This window comes from Chrysemys picta, chromosome 6 (assembly GCF_011386835.1).
Source record: "Chrysemys picta bellii isolate R12L10 chromosome 6, ASM1138683v2, whole genome shotgun sequence".
Classification (NCBI taxonomy): Eukaryota; Metazoa; Chordata; order Testudines; family Emydidae; genus Chrysemys; species Chrysemys picta.
The window spans coordinates 26,362,410-26,380,277 of NC_088796.1; the positions used below are offsets into that span (position 1 = coordinate 26,362,410).

Sequence of the window (17,868 nt, forward strand, 5' to 3'; positions counted from 1 at the left end):
AGTGACTCTGGGAAATGTGCAGGCCATAGTGGATGGCTTTGCTGCAATGGGATTCCCTAACTGTGGTGGGGCGATAGATGGAACCCATATCCCTATCTTGGCACCGGAGCACCAAGCCACCGAGTACATAAACCGCAAGGGGTACTTTTCAATGGTGCTGCAAGCACTTGTGGATCACAAGGGACGTTTCACCAACATCAACGCGGGCTGGGCGGGAAGGGTTCATGATGCTCGCGTCTTCAGGAACACTACTCTGTTTAAAGGGCTGCAGCAAGGGACTTACTTTCCGGACCAGAAGATAACCGTTGGGGATGTTGAAATGCCAATAGTTATTCTTGGGGACCCAGCCTACCCCTTAATGCCATGGCTCATGAAGCCATACACAGGCAGCCTGGACAGGAGTCAGGAGCTGTTCAACTACAGGCTGAGCAGGTGCAGAATGGTGGTAGAATGTGCATTTGGCCGTTTAAAAGGTCGCTGGCGTTCATTATTGACTCGCTCTGACCTCAGACAAAGAAATCTCCCCATTGTTATTTCTGCTTGCTGCGTGCTCCACAATCTCTGTGAAAGTAAGGGGGAGACCTTTATGGCGGGGTGGGAGGCTGAGGCAAATCGCCTGGCTGCTGATTACGCGTAGCCAGACACCAGGGCGATTAGAAGAGCACACCAGGAAGCGCTGTGCATCAGAGAAGCTTTGAAAACCAGTTTCATGACTGGCCAGGCTACAGTGTGAAATATCTGTTTGTTTCTCCTTCATGAAAACCCGCCCCCTTTATTGACTCATTTTCTGTAAGGAACCCACCCTCCCCCTTCCCCCAGCTTGCTTTCAAACCAAATAAAGTCATTATCATTTAAAAATCACTTATTCTTTATTAATAGATTAGAAAAAGAGGGAGGGAACCCGGGTGGGATTTGGGAGGAGGATCGGTGGGAAGGAAAAGGCCACTAAAAAAAGGTTAAAAAAATGACAGCCTTTTGCTTGGGCTGTCCACTGGGGTGGAATGGGAAGGTGTACGGAGCCTCCACCCCCCCCCCGCGTTCTTACACGTCTGGGTGAGGAGGATATGGAACATGGGGAGGGGGGTACAGGGGCTGTAGCGGCAGTCTGTTTTCCTGCAGCCGTTCCTGAAGCTCCACCAGACGCCGGAGCATGTCTGTTTGCTCACGCAGCAGCCCCAGCGTTGCATCCTGCCTCCTCTGATCTTCCTGCCGCCACCTCTGATCTCGAGCATCTCTCCTCTCCTCACGTTGGTCCCTCCTGTCCTCACGTTGGTCCCTCCTGTCCTCACGTTCACTGGCTTCTTTCCTATACTTTGAAACCGTTTCCTTCCACTCATTCAGATGAGCTCTGTCAGTGCGGCTGGATTCCATAATTTCTGCAAACATCTCGTCTCGCGTCTTCTTCTTACGATGCCTTATCTGTGATAGCCTTCGGGATGGAGGAGGGAGGCTTGAGGAATTTGCAGCTGCTGTAGGGAGGGGGAAAAAAGAGAGAATTGTTTAAAAAGATACATTTTGCAGAACAATGCTTATACTCTTTCACGGTGACCTATACTACTCACATTACATAGCACATGTGATTTCTGTGCAAGGTCGCATTTTGCCTCTTAGTACTGAGTGCCTGTGGCTTTGCTGCTAGAGATCACAGGTCCGGGCAACAGAATTCGGCTTGCATGCGGCCATGGTAAGCCATTGTCTTACGGCTTCTGCGCCCTCCTTTCCCACATACCAAGCAAAGCCCGTAGAGTGCTGCGGTTTTTCTGTTAACATTCAGCAGCAGCAGAAAACAAACTAACCCCCCCCCCCCTCCCGCCATGAATTCTCTGGGATGATCGCTGTACCCCTCCCCCCACCGCATGGCTGGTATCAGGGAAGATCCCTGCAGGAACCAAACTAACCCCCCCCCCCCCGCCACCCCCCTCCCGCCATAAATTCTCTGGGATGATCACGGTACCCCTCCCCCCACCGCATGGCTGGTATCAGGGAAGATCCCTGCAGGAACCAAACTAACCCCCCCCACCACCCCCCTCCCGCCATAAATTCTCTGGGATGATCACGGTACCCCTCCCCCCACCGCGTGGCTGGTAACAGGGAAGATCCCTGCTAGCCAAACGCGAAAAGCTCAGGGGCAATTTCCCATCTGCGCTTGGCTAACTGCAGGGAAGGATTTATTTTCAGCCACAGGCAAACAGCCCAGTAGGAACGGCCACCTCTGTCCCCTTAATTAAGTTCCCGTATTTCAACCAGGTTACCATGAGTGATATCACTCTCCTGAGGATTACACAACAAGATAAAGAACGGATGTTGCTTGAATGCCAGCAAACACCGGGACTATACGCTGCCAGGCTTTGTCAGGCAATGATACCAGATTACTTGCTACTAGCATGGCGTGGTCAAGTGTCCTACCATGGAGGACGGAATAAGGATGCACTGCCCAGAAACCTTGTGGCAAGGCTTTTGGAGTACCTCCAGGAGAGCTTCATGGAGATGTCCCTGGAGGATTTCCGCTCCATCCCCAGACATGTTAACAGACTTTTCCAGTAGCTGAACTGACTGCGAATGCATCCCAAGTCCTCAGGGAAAAGTAATCATTAAAAACCGTTTGCTTTTAAAACAAGTTTTATATTTTAAAAGGTAAACTCACCTGAGGTCCCTTCCATGGGGTCAGGGTCTTGGATACTGGGTTGGGAGGGTACTTCAGTCAGGCTGAGAAAAAGATCCTGGCTGATGGGGAGAACGGAGTGCTGTGTGCTCTCTGCAAGCTCATCCTCCTCCTCCTCCTCTCCCCCATCGGCAGAATCCTCAGGTGTAGCTGATGAGACTATCCCCGACCCGGAATCCACGATCACAGGTGGGGTAGTGGTGGCGGCCCCCCCTAGAATTGCATGCAGCTCGGCGTAGAAGCGGCATGTCCGCGGCTCTGACCCAGAGCGACCGTTTGCCTCCTTTGTTTTTTGATAGGTTTGTCTGAGCTCCTTGACTTTCATGCGGCACTGATCTGAGTCCCTATTGTGGCCTCTCTCCATCATGCCCTTGGAGATTTTTTCAAAAGTTTTGGCATTTCGTCTTTTAGAACGAAGTTCTGCTAGCACTGAATCCTCTCCCCATATAGCGATCAGATCCAGTACCTCCCTCACGGTCCATGCTGGTGCTCTTTTTCGATTATCGGCCTGCATGGTTACCTGTGCTGATGAGCTCTCTGTGGTCACCTGTGCTCTCCACGCTGGGCAAACAGGAAATGAAATTCAAATGTTCGCGGGGCTTTTCCTGTCTACCTGGCCAGTGCATCCGAGTTTAGATTGCTGTCCAGAGCGGTCACAATGATGCACTGTGGGATAGCTCCCGGAGGCCAATACCATCGAATTGCGGCCACACTATCCCTAATTCGAAATGTTAAAATCGATTTTGGCGCTACTCCGCTCGTCGGGGTGGAGTACAGAAATCGATTTAAAGGGCCCTTTATTTCGAAATAAATGGCGTCGTTGTGTGGACGGTTGCAGGGTAAATTCGAATTAACGCTGATAAAACCGAATTAAAGTCGTAGTGTAGACCAGGCCTTTATTATGGCAGCCTTTCAAATATCTGAAGACAACTTAATCTTCTCTTTTCCAAACAAAATATACCCAGCTCCTTCAGCCTTTGCTCATTATGCTTGCATTTCATCCCTTTGATCATCTTTGTCACTCACCTTTGGAACATTTTGAGTTTCTCTACATCCTTTCTATACTTTGGTGACCAAAACTGGATACTGTACTCCAGCTGAAAGCTAACCAATTCCCAGTAGAGCGGTACTATCCCCTCCCAAGTGCATGCTGTGCCTCTGTTAATAGAACCTAAAAGTGCATTTTCTTTTTTTGCAACAGCATCACATTGCTGACTCATGTTGAGGTTGTGATTCACCACAACTCCCAGATCCTTCTCAGCAGTGCTGCTGCCAAGCCAGTTAACTACCATTCTGTATTTGTGCATTTGGTTTTTCTTCCCTAAGTGTAGCGCCTTGCATTTGTCTTCTTTGAATTTCATTTTGTTGTCCATAGCCCAGTTCTCCAATTTATCAAGATCCCTCTGAATTTTAGCTGTACCCTCCAAAGTACTGGCAACCACCGTGGCTTTGTGACATCTGCAAACCTGATCAGTATGCTCTCCATACTTATATGCAGCTTATTAATAAAAATATTAAAGAACACCGGACCCAGAACAGATCCCTGTGGAAACCCACTTGAGATCTTCCTCCAATCTGACATCATTCCATTAATAGTTATTCTTTGTTTGCAGTTGTTTAACCACAAAGGAACTTGTCATTTGAATGGATGAAATTGTGTGTTTTGGAGTCACTCACAAAATGTGTAGTCAGCTGATAAACCTTTAAAATGACTGAAGGCTCTATCATTTCTCAAATTCCACAGTTAATTTCAGCTTGCTTCTCAGTGCTGTAAAAAGTTGATATTCCTTTTATAAATTTAACATAGTTGTATGCTTTTTAAGAATGTCCTTATTTTGGTTTCAGATTTAAAAATTATTTGTTAAGAAAACTGAAAAATCTGGTTGTCCTAGACTTATTAGCTTTTTTAAAAAAATGTTCATATTGGTTAATAGAAGTATAGACATGAAAAGAGACAGGATTTTGGGTAACATACTCTTAGATTCTAAATGCACTGAGAAATACTCTTGTCAGGCAGGTGACGGTCAAGGTGACAGCAGGCTGTGCAGCAAATGAGGTGAATCTATGATCAGACTGAAATTTTAGGGTGTAAGGCAAGCATAACGTTGTGCATTAGAGAAATAACATGTTTGAGCCCCAGGAACAGTAGCAGTGGTATTGTGTAGGGCAATGAAAGGAGCCACTTCTCCGGTCCCTTTAATCAAAATAAGGCTTATAAGTATGGTGAAGAGTGAGAAAGTCTTATTTTAAATGGCCTGGCTCCTACCTTTATTAGTTTTGTTTATAAACTGCCCAGTTCCTACACCACACACTTCCTAGAAAAATGGTATAGAGCCACATTGTCCCCTCTGTAAGGTGCCGAACAGATTAAATGCATATGAATAGTGACCTAAAATGTCTCGTAATAATGTGAGAAAGGGGCCTAAGAAGCATAATCTCCTCTCACCTGTGAACCCATTCTTGTGAACAACATAATGGAACCCAAGGGAGGGTCATTCCCTTAGTTGCATGGTGTTAAGTATCAGGAGGTAGCCCGTGTTAGTCTGTATCCACAAAAACAACAAGTAGTCCAGTGGCACCTTAAAGACTAACAGATTTATTTGGGCATAAGTTTTCGTGGGTAAAAAATCTCACTTCTTCAGATGCATGGAGTGAAAATTACAGATGCAGGCATTATATAATGACACATGAAGAGAAGGGAGTTACCTCACAAGTGGAAAACCAGTATTGACAGGGCCAATTCGATCAGGGTGGATGTAGTCCACTCCCAATAATAGTTGAGGTGGTGTCAATTCCAGGAGAGGCAAAGCTGCTTTTGTAATGAGCCAGCCACTCCCAGTCCATATTCAAGCCCAAATTAATTACAAAGTGAGATGAACTAGGAGGGGGAATTCAAAAAAACACACAACCAACTCCCTCGGACTCTGATTCCCACTTCTGAATTTCCAGGGTAGTTTGTCATATTTATATCTGCCCTTTAGAGTAGATTGTAAGCTCTCTGGGGCATGGACTGTCTTAATTTTTTGTGTTATAAAACATGCAGCATATTGCCTGTGTTAAGCAAATAGTCTAACATCTGAAACAGACATTTTATTTTTAAAGCCTACTACTGCACTTTTATCTCTCAATTCCTTTTGCTTTCATTTCAGTTGTTGTTATGCCAAAAATATCTTTTCCTAACAATAACAATTCTTGGCTAGTGATGATGATATTACCATAGTAACAGAAACTGATCCTAAGCAATCTAGATGGGAATTTAGAATTTATTTTGTAAATTAATGTCTTTGGGACTGAATGTAAGGATCTGGCTTTATTAAAATTTGCAAATTAAAAAACAGTACCTTAATTCATATTTTTTGGTTTTGTTGAATGTGAAACCATTGTATCTTCATGATGATTTAACTTTTCAAGTCTGAAACTTTTATGAAAAAACGTACGGACTATGCAGCACATTTCATTTTCAGCCACAACTTTATTGCCCAAATGTTTTAAAGTCTGCTTGACTTTAGGGGAAAAAATTACCTTTGATATGTAACTTGTATATATATATATATGCTTTTACCAAAAAAGAAAGTTTGTGGTAGTGATGGAGTGAAATAAGTCTAGATCAGGGGTCAGCAACCCTTCAGAAGTGGTGTGCCAAGTCTTCATTTATTTACACTAATTTAAGGTTTCACATGCCAGTAATACATGTTAACGTTTTTAGAAGGTCTCTTTCTATAAGTCTATAATATATAACTAAACTATTGTTGTATGTAAAGTAAATAAGGTTTTTAAAATGTTTAAGAAGCTTCATTTAAAATTAAAATGCAGACTGGTGGCCAGGACCTGGGCAGTGTGAGTGCCACTGAAAAACAGCTCGCATGCCGCCTTTGTCATGTGTGCCATAGGTTGCCTAGCCTACCCCTGGTCTAGATCTTGAATGCCTTTTCCAAATTGTTACAGTGACAGCAATATCACGAACTCTTGGTCAGTCCGCTATTCATATTTCTTAGGAACATTAAAGTGGGGCTGTGGCCCAGAAAAGGGAATTATTTGATATGTCTGCTGCCTGTGGGATATATTCAGAGTTATCTGTTGACTTTTAGTGACAAAAATAACTTTTTATTGCATTTTATTTCTGGTAGCCATGCAGATTCAATGCAGCTATGGGACAAGGGAGCTGGATTCTTTTCTGGGATGAAATCAGAATTGTTAACCATGTTCCATTTGATGACTGTTAGAGTTGAGGTCAGAACCAGAAAATGTAACTTGACTTTCAGATCTCAGACTGAGTTTGGGAAAGGAGTTAGGAAAGCCATCCTTTTACTTGTAAACTGGATAAACTGAATATAGAATCAACATAGAGTCCCATAATAACACTTTCACAGTCACTTTTCAGGAAATGGATTTTAAGGATATTGTAATTGTTTCAAGTCCTATTAAGCTATATTGCTATAGTTACATAAAAACAGAAAATAATCTTTGTATTGTACCTTTTTCAAATCCACATAGGGCATTTAAAATACTTCTTTTGCCATTCACCATTAAATAATCAATTGTTTTCTTGTATTTATTAAAATAAACAGTCTGAGTATTCTTTACTTATTTATACTCTGGGTAACCCAGTTGGCCTGGTCTCTGGGAATCTTTTATATAAATGGTGGGAGAAACAAGTGCTACAAGTAGAACTATAATTATAAAGTAAAACTGTTTTTTTCTAACTGTGTGTAATTAATACAATTCCAGGGAGGAATGCCCTTTATACTTAAGCCAAAAACTTTGCGTCTTGTACACAGTAAGACGAATTGTCTAGTTTTAAAATCAAAATAATATACATTTTTGTTTCTGTTTTCTTAGAGTGGTTGGTCACTCTGTTCATTGTTAACATAGTTGCAGAAAATTGGCTGTTATGGTGAGATCTGAGATGGCAGCAAATGAGGCTGAGAAGACAAATTACTGAGGTGCCTGTGGTGTCAGCTGAGAAAGTTCCTCTAGAGAGCTTTCAATTATGGCAGAAGTTTTAATGGAGGGAGCTGTTTAAAGCTGGTTCCAATCACAGTTATTTATCTGAGTGGAGATAACTCTAAAACCAAATGAGCCACAACTATTTACAACCTTGACTAATCAGAATCTTTCAGAACCATCCTGTTTTCCCAGATTCACTCTTCCTGCTTTTGCTACATCATGCAAGACTGCTTTTGAGTCATTTCAGTTCGTATTGATAACAGTAACTTGAACTGTGGAGATGTTCTTTCCCAGTAATCTTTCCTTTGATCCCTATACAGAGATTGATTATATCCCACTCTTATCTTTATCAAGGATGAGAGTTAGATTAAATCTAAACATATTGCCCATTTGCCTAATGTGGAAGATGGCATAAAATGTCCATTTACTCTTACAGGTTTTTTTATAAGCCATTCACTGATTGTCTGTAACTGATCTAACATTTCTCGATAATAAAAATCAATACGCTTGCAGTCGTTAGATGGTGCTGAAATGGTAAATAAAATAGAGGGTTTACTTTTCACACATGTATGGGTTGAGATTTTCAGAAATGTTTGGGAATCCCTGTAAAGTGTATATGTTTGGCTTCTGACACAGAATTACACAATATAGATTTTGTATTTTTTTATTATTGGGCTCTGTTCAGTGTAAAGGTAATTCTGCTATTATACAGGCTGCTCCCTATTTTAAGGGATTCTTTCTATTCGCGTATGCAGCTGCCTAATGCCAGTTTTGGTTTTATGTAGCCACCTGGTTATGCTCCTTTCTTAAGTGTGTGATTTGTTCCTACCAGCTATTCTAGTTGCATGGTAATTGGTCTCTTGGGAATGCTGACAGCACTGAATGATGCACCCCCAACTTTGAGGTAGGGGAAGGAGGTGGGGTGCAGTTTTTCTTGGCAGAGAGATAGCCTGTTAAATGGGGTGGGAGGTTCTTAAAATGCTGTGTAATCCAATGCCTGTCTCCCGGACTCAAAGATCTGTTAAGGATCAGTCAGGGACAACATAGACCTATTGAGCTAAAGATTGTTTTGTCCATCCTCCTTACTTCCTTCTCAATCCCTGAACAATGATCATAATGGTGAAAGAGTAAGATGAGGCCAGGGGCTGGAGTTTCTCAGGTGAACAGGATTGTGAGAGGCCCCTTCATCTGCACTGCAAGTTTGATATTTAGAAATGCAAAATCAGAGTAAATATTAGCATGTATGTCTTAGACTCTAGAGTTTTCTATAGTGTGTCCATTACTATAGTATTTATGCACTGAACTAGTAATTACACTGAATGTAGTAATTACAGTCCACAAAGACCAGAGTAGTTTTTATGTTGATCTGTTCTCACAGGTTGTAGGTTTGTGTGGTTTCCTGGTGTTTTTGGTTTTCATACCCTTCCCATATTAATAGTCCCTTGTCTTCTGAAATAGTAAAAGGCTTTGGTAAATTGGCTTCGGTCCGGTAGTATTTTCTGAAAATTGTCTGGCTAGTCTTATCTCATCAGGAAACTCATTCTATTGTCATGTGTCCCTGCCTAATAATGCTTTATTCCTAGTTCTAATGCTCCATTCAAAGTTGGAATCTGAATATGTAACATGCAAGAATTTATCATTTGGGGGAGAGGATAGTAACTGAAATAGACAGTGGTAATTAAAAATTGTTATAAATGATTGTGGGACAGGGTGGTTTATTTTTTGGGGGGGGAAAAAGCAATTTAGAACCACTGAAGGAACTTGTGCCATTTTTTAAAAGAATAATTTTATTAATATTTTATCACATTGCTATTATATATTTGTTTTATTTTAATTATTATAAAGTATAAAATAATTATACAATAATTATTATAAAATAAAATAAATTATAAAATAATTATGATTTTAATTCAAATCTTTGCCAATCTCCAGTACAATATTATATTATATATATTATATATATAATATTGTACTGGAGATTGGCAAAGATTTGAATTAAAATAATAAACCAAGGTGGGGAAAAAAATGGTCAGCAGACAGCATGAGTGCTGGTAGGCAATCTTCTTAAATAAAATTTTTGCTTTTGATGATTGTAATGTTCTTTGTATCTAATTTTTAGAATAAAATTCCAGTTGGGCAAAAAGAATGTAATGGATCAACTGACACTGACTCTGTTCATCTGTTTACTCAGGATATTTCACCAAAGAACATAGCTAAATATAAGCAAGAGGGATAGTCCAACGATGTATAGAAAAAACACACAGTATTTTTATTTTAAAAGAGAGAGGGAAGGATAACGCTACTGATACAGCTTGAAGCAAACTGAGGCACAGTGGTCTGATTCTCTTCTCATATATGCTGTTTTTAACTAGTATAAATCCACTATTTCAGTGGAATTATTCTGAATTGTGTGTGCATTAGACCTGTTTTCACTTATAAAGGTGGGAGTAGGCTATTCAGAAGACACCTTAGATTTCTTCTCTAGGAATAGCACACACAGGCAGAGAGAACTGGCCTTGAGCTGGAATCACAAAAGTGTCAATAGTGTTCCCCTTCCAGATTTCCTCACCCTCAGTATGATTCACCAGAATTAGTTGCTATTGCCTGGATCAAGGAGTTTAGGAAGATTGCTCTCTGAAAGACAAAAAAGCAAAATCCCTTCCGATTAAGTTATCTTTAGTAACCTCATTCATGAAAAACATTCTTGTAGATTTGCTCAGGTACCTGCCCAGTTCAGTATCAAGTGATATACTGAAATGCAGGCATCCATGGCTGTAAGCCCGGATGGCTGACACCAAGAAAAACAACTCCTTTCTTCAACCAAACTTGAATGAAGACTTCATTAACAAGAAGCAAAACAAGTTACTGCTCGATGCCAGCTGGAAAGAAATGACAAGTGTTCTTTTTCATTCCTCACAAAAGTTTAGTTACCCAAAGATACTAACATTGCTACAGGAAAACACTGAGATCAGTGTTGTTTTAGGAAAGTACTAGGACAAAGATAGAGGTGGAAAGGTTAAGCAAGAATTCAAGCACCACGATCACTTTCCATTTTAGAGCACCACAAATGATTGAACATCCTATCTGCTAGACTTACCAAGCTAATCAGCTGCAAGGTCTTGCTGTTCCAGAAGCATTGAAATCACTTATGATGAACAAATGGGTGCTTGAAATAGCCTGCTAAGGAAATGTGCTGAAGTTCATCTCGTATCCTCCAAGAGATCCCAGAAATATATTTATCATGCTTGGCTTTTTAGGGCCTGATTGAAAGCCTATTAAAGTCAATGGGATTCTGGTTACATAGACTTCAATGGGTTTTCAGTCAGGCCCATGTAGTGCTTTTCACCAATAGATCTCAAAGCACTTTACAAAGGTGAAAATTATTATTAAGCCATTTTATAGATTGGGAAACTGAGGCACAGAGACCTTAAAAAGACTTGTTCGAGGTCAATCAGCAAACCAATGGTAAAGTTGGGAATAGAACACAGTTTTCTGAGTCAGTCCAATGCCCTATCCACTCGATTATACTGCCTCCCAATATGAAGACAGTATTCTGTCATGCAACTTCTTCAGGAGGAAAGAACCCTTTTGCCTGTGCCCTCATTCAAGCATTTCTTTGGCTTTTACTCCATCTTTTTCATGGTTGTTTCAACAAGTGGATGAAATAGCTCAGGTTCTGGATGGAAGCCCTCTCATCATTCCTTTAAAACTGTGTCCTGGGGGACATATCAGTTGTACTAAAGGAAACAGTCACATGCCAGTCAGATTTGAACACCTAAAATAATTACCATGTGATTATCATGGGAGTTGCACAAAATACTTTCTGGTATTAGAGCATTTCCTTGATTTCAAGCTTTGATCATTTTCCTAAAGTCTGAAAAAAGGTGTATCCTTCGATCATCATTATCATCCTTTTAAGGAATATAAAACACTGCACTTCACTCATTTCAGTGGCCTTTTTGTCCTAGATGAATCCATGGAGTCTTTCCCAGTTGGTTTGGTTCAGTTGCCTTACCTTCCAGTTCACTTTCTTCAGATTTTGAATGTCTTTAAGAATTTGTGCTCGATACTTCACATTCAGCTATTAACATAGACTTAAAAAAAACCATAGTTTTCCTGTCTTGTAATTTATTCTCCTTCTTATGCATCTTAGGAGCTTGTTGGCTTGCTCTTTTTTTTTAACTTTTGCCAGACATTGACCCTATCATCAGTCATTGCTACCTGGAAGCCTTTTTCCATCTGCCCTCAATGTATCATATCATTCAATTTACCATATATTTTAAATTTGTATTCCCTTTCTTTATATGCATAACATTTAATTTTGGATGCCAGTCTCTCCTTTCTTTCTGTCAATTAGTTTTTTACCTTTAATTTTTTCCCCATAACCTGAGTATTGGTATTCTAGTTTCATTATGTCCTGTCTCTTTCTTTTCTCTCTCTCTCTCACTGTGTGTGTGTGTGTGTGTGTGTGTGTGTGTGTGTGTGTGTGTATATATATATATATATATATGTTGTTCTCTTCATAATATTTCTTTTTTGTACTTAGTCATATAAATTGGCCAACAAAGCCCTTTCTTATACTGTTGTTTTTATTTGTTTTGACATGTGGCAAACTTCTATTGGGCATTAAGTAATGGCTTTGGAACTAGCCTCTCTTGCCAATAACTGTTAATGGAAAAGATATGTAATCATGCTTTTTATCAGTCATTTCAATCTACAATTCAGTGTTTTTAAACTCCTGTCTTCTTTGTACCTTTCTTTTTGTGATTTGAATACTTGTATATTATGGTGACTAACCCTGGAGTGGAAGTTATGTTGAGAGTAAATTGTTATTTTCTATATGTATTGGCATGGGCAGCCCATTATGTATTATGTATTTTGTAGATTATATATAATGTGTCTTCATTACATAAGAACACCTATACTATGAATAACTATTTTGAAGTTTGTCTGTTTATTGGGATAAATAAATTATCCTAAATGAGAAAAATGTAATTTTCTTAAGCTGCAAAGGAAGCACAGTTTGGGTTTGGGGGGCTTTTCTGAGGGTAAGGAGGAGGTATAGCTCAAGATCTTCCTGGAAAGTTATTGCTAAAATCTTGTAGATGCTTAAAGATGATAATCTGTTTGGAAGACAGTATTCATTAAAGGCAAATGAATAGAAACTGGAAATGGCAAAATATTTTGTATGATTTTGAAATACACAGAGTTCAGAGGAAGCTCATAACAGGCGCTCTTTGCAAAAACTTGGGATTCTTTCCACCCATCTACTCTGAAGTCTGCCCATCTATACTAACTGACTCAAAAGAGGGGTCCAATGTTCTCTCTAAAGCCTGTTTCTTAAATAATAATCTGAAACCTGATCTTTATTCTGGCTTCCCCACCCCCAAAAAAGTTGTGTGATGGATTTTTCCTTACTTTGTTAACGATCTAAATTATTTAAGTTTATAAATGGTTATTAAATGGTTAATGTTTTAATAGCTGATTAGAGTACAATAGATGAATATATTGCTTATAACCATTGTTTATAACCATGTATAATACCTTGTAATGTTGAGCTTATAATCATATATATTGATCTTGTCTTTAACATGCTTATAATATAAAAAGTGACCAAAAATCATACCTAGTTGAGATGTAAAATATGCATAAGGCTTTCTAATATATAGGTAAAGAAAAAGAGCAGTGTGATCAGATTCTAATGGAGATTCTGACATGATTTCTCCTAACTCCATTTTGGCATGTGCTTTCAAAATAGACAAGAATACAGAAGATGGAGTGGTTGTGACATGGAAGTTGAGTAAGAGAATTTAGTATGTCAGAGGATTTATATGTAAACACAAGGAGCAAGAACTACTCAAGTGTTACTAAAGGTAAGTCTACACTGCAGTTAGACACCCACAAGTGGCCTGTGCCAGCTGACTCGGGCTTGCAGGGCTCAGGCTAAGGGGCTGTTTAACTGCAGTGTAGACGTTTGGGCTCGGGGTGCAGCCAAGGCTGGTGGAAGGATGTTTCGCACCCTAGGCGAAACTTCCACCTTGCGCCCCGTCCCCGAGCCCCCGCCCTGAGGCGTTCCCCCCCCTCAAGGCGCCCCTCCCCCCCCCGCCAATCAGCTTAGGCGCCGCAAGCCTGGGAGGCGGGAGAAGTGAAGCAGCCACGGCGTGCTCCGGGAGGAGGTGGGGCAGGGGTGAGCTGGGGCGGGGAGTTCCCCTGTGTGCCGCCGCCGCCCCCCCCCCCCCACCCCCCCTTGCTGCAGGCAGCCTGCCACAGCTCCCTCCACCTAAATGCCGGCGTTGACCGGGGCGGCCGAAGATCTGGCCGCTGCGGTTGCTGCCGAAGAAAATGGCGCCGCCCAAATCCTGGCGCCCTAGGTGACCGCCTAGGTTGCCTAAATGGTTGCACCGGCCCTGGGTGCAGCCCAGACTCTAGGACCCTGTGAGGTGGGTGGGTCTACACTACAATTGAACGGCCCCTTAGCCCAAGCCCCGCAAGCCTGAGTCAGCTGGCATGGACCAGATGTGGGTTTTAAATTGCAGTGTTTTAAGTGTAGACATATCCAAAATTACAGAGAGAAGGCACCCAAACCTAACCTCCTTCCTGACAATATCAGGTCTCCTGCAGAGCCGATGGCATGCGAGTAGCTTGCATCTCTGTTTTCCCACCCTAGGAAGACCATAGCAGGCTCAGCATGTACAAGTCAGAAGAAATAATAATGTTCTGTGTAAAAATTAAATCTTTCTGAGAAAGAGGCTGGCATGTTTGCTGCCACAACATAATGCCCAGCATTGTGTTCTTAACCTCAAACTTTCCTTACTTCAACTTCCCTAAATTCTATTTTCTATTCACACATCTCTTATTTAGCATATGCAGGGCCACGCACAGATGTTTGTGCCACTTGTGGAGGTGATGGCAGAGTGTGCGCATTCTGGTCACTTTTTTAAATATATGGGTTTTCTATATGATATTCTATTTTTCTTTCTCTTCTCAATAAGTCAGAATTGCCAAAAGTGGCTGCCATGGTAGTTTCATGTGGAACTTCGAATAGGGGAAATGATGAATTCTTGAGCCATTTGAGTGAGTTATCTGCAAAAAATTGAGGGAATTTTATGAAAATGGATATTTTGAGGATTTGAAATCCATGTAAAATAAATGTGCTTAAAATTATTTGTGCAAAATTCCATGGGATAATTTTCAGCAAGTTTGGATAGGCCCTTGTAGAGGGGCATATATGGAACAAAAATGCATGTGACCCATATGGAAATACAATATCAATAATGAAGCAGTTAGGGAATATATGAACACTTCTGAGCTCATGTGAAAGTAGCATTTTTTCATGTTAGTTCTCACCTCACCCATATATAAGCATTTTTTATCTATGGCAGCAGTCTGCAATGTATTATACACAGGTGGATCCCTGTATGCATGCAGAGCCTTTTGAAGTCAACAGGCTCCAGGGTCTTCCTGTCTCCAGTGCATTGCTGTGTCTGGAGTCTAATTCTGTATATGGATCAAATATGTCCTTTCCTCCTAGTAACAGTTCTGCATTGGAAAGGGGATGGATTGAATGACTCTAGTAAGTCATTTCTATCTCTGAGTTCTGTGGAACATTAGACTTGTGTCTCTACAGTTCCAGTGAGATTTGTATTTTGTTAATTAGTAGTTTATTTCTAGGCAGTCTCTTGATGTCGTATTGCCTATTGCACTATATTTTCACAACCCCACTGAAGTTTGACTCCCTTTGGGATTGTTAGGCTAATTAGATTTGTTCAAAGAAAACATACAAATGGTTCTCAGTCCATAAAGCCTTTGAGCTTTGTATAAATAAGGTCTTTTTATTAAATAATTAGGAGTGTCTGTTGTGTTCTGTTTAGCTCAGATAAGTGTGAGTAATGGATTATTAAATTCTCTGCCTTCCCTCATTCATAATTGGGGATGTCAGAAAGGCTGTGAAGATCTGATTATGAACTTTTAGTGACGTTATTACACATCTACAACTCACTTTATTTTCTTCTGTAGTATGTTTCTCATCCATTGTTATATTTGCTGTATTTCTCTCTGTGCTTTTTTTGCACTTTGTGCTTATTTTACAGCCTGTAATGCTTAAAATAGTTATGAAAAAGTACTCTCCCTGTGTATTTGAATGCATCTGATCGGCCAATTGCTCAGCTCAGAAGTGATTAAATGGGGGGCAAGTGTACTGCTATTTTCCCCCTTTTATAAACATATCACACTAATTCTTTTGAATATGCATGGCAGATCTTGTGTGACTTTATCACTCTCATACACTTGCTTGTATCTAAAGGGCAAAAATAGTGACAGATGACTTTTTAAAAAAATGTATGCTTGAATCCATTTTATACTCTCATGCACTTAAGTGTGATTCTGGTGTCAGAGGCTTGGCAACAAATCAGAATTTGGGATAATGTAGGCATTAGGAAATAACATGGGGAAAACTACTTAACATCTTAATTCTCCATATTTTTATATATGAATAAAAGATTTAAAAGACTGAATAAAGGTTACAAAAAGGTTAAAAGTAGGTCTTCAAAATCCACAGGTTGTTATGAATAAAGAGAAAAAAAATGCTCATTAAGTGAACATTGTCCATTCTGTGCACTAATTGAAGCAGGGGTCCTGCGCCAAAGGCTTTATTTATTGCACAATAATCAAAACCTACTCTGAAGACAGAATTATTTATTTCCTCATGGGCATTTCTCTGACTATCATCACAATAGTATCTATGTTCTTCTTGGAGTCATGGTCCCTATATGGATTACAGACATGGGTGCACATGCGCACCATGTGCCGGAGCCAGAACTGTTCGCAGCACTGTCTGTTTACCCACACATGCATTGTGTGTCGGCCACGTGGTGTGACCAAGGCTTTTAGAGGCTGTGCGGGTTGATGCTGCTCCAGTTTCCTCTTACCGCCCCAAGGCCAGAGTTGAAATCTCTGTTCCTCAGTTCTCTTAGCTTTCTAGAACTCTTTGTCCGTTCTTAACTTCTGTACATAGTTTTCTAGTTTGTTCTAGTTGTATATAGTTAGTTAGGGTTTGTTCTGCTGTTGAACGACTTCTCCTTGTGGGGTGACCCCTTGTAGCGATGTGACGACTCTCCAGTGCGGCACCTCCTGCTGGTCGTCTGGGAATTAGCTCTTGTCCAGCTCAGAGTGCCCTCTGCAGGCCAGTGTCTCACCTGCCGTTGGCCCCGTGTCCCTCCTGGACCCTGGTGCCCCTTTTCCTTTACTTGACATGGATTTTGCACTTTTGTAAAGAGTCACGGAGCCCTGCTATCCCATTGCATGTAATGCAGGGACCTCTCTATTTTAACAAGTTTCTATTTTTTTTTAATATGGCTTCACCAGCTTTGGGGGTTGTCTACCCCATTCTTTGCAGTTCACCCTAACTGAGTAACCTCTGTGTGGCTCCCTGGGATCCCCGTCACGGGGCTTACAGAGAGCTTTCTTCTCTCTTCAGCTTTCCCAAGAGACTTTCTCCTGGCTCCGAGACAGATCTCACTGCCCTTTTCTCACTTACTCTCTCAGATTGCTCTTTCACTGGGTGTCCTCCCTCCCTGGGAGAACCTGTTCTGGCACAGGGAGCCTGGAACTGCTTCACTTGCAGGGGCTGGCTGCCTTGTGACAGTTCACTTCTTGGCTTTATAGAAGAACATAGGCTTGGAAGGGGCGGTGGCTTAGTGAATCAGAATTGGGATAAATCCTCTGTGTTTGGAGAGCAGGATCTGCATCCGTTTAAATCCCTTTAATATGTCATAATTTGTATACTACAATGCTATTATGGACAATTCATTTTATTATCTCTCACCTGGAAGTCACAATATAGAGGGAGTATTAAAACACAAATGAAAGAGAAGGAAAAAAAACGTTCAGGAAACTTAACATAGACCTTGATAATTAAATAAGCTGTTTAGTTCAACTTCTCAGTCATGAAAATATCCTCATTACTTTTCCAAAAAAACATTCCTATCCTTCTCAAATTGCTTTGAATCACTCTTGGCAGTTATAAAAACGTAACAAATCTGTTTTGCAGATGTGGAATCTGCCATTTTAAAAAGTTAATTTTTAAAACTTGTATATATGATGTTTTTCACATACATTTTCTTTTAAAAGAAAGTTATTATTTAGCAGCTAAACATATTTATGTAGATTTTTATATCCTTCACTATAAAAAAATTAATTGTGATGGAAAGACAATATTGAACTTATAAGGTATAGTATTTAAAATATTATTATGTAGTTTT

The 17,868-nt window shown here is 40.7% G+C and overlaps 2 protein-coding genes across 3 annotated transcripts in view; one reads left to right on the forward strand and one right to left on the reverse strand.

The window, feature by feature from the left end:
- WDR70 (WD repeat domain 70) overlaps positions 1-17,868 on the forward strand; it is a 246,824-nt gene that overhangs the window by 132,251 nt on the left and 96,705 nt on the right. The window lies entirely within an intron of this gene.
- On the reverse strand, positions 656-3,553 carry LOC135984226 (uncharacterized). Its single transcript, XM_065598873.1, has 2 exons — positions 2,645-3,553; positions 656-1,469 (listed from the first exon to the last, which is right to left on the reverse strand). The coding sequence occupies exons 1-2, from the start codon at positions 3,174-3,176 to the stop codon at positions 1,042-1,044; spliced, it is 960 nt and encodes a 319-aa protein (XP_065454945.1). The 5' UTR covers positions 3,177-3,553; the 3' UTR covers positions 656-1,041.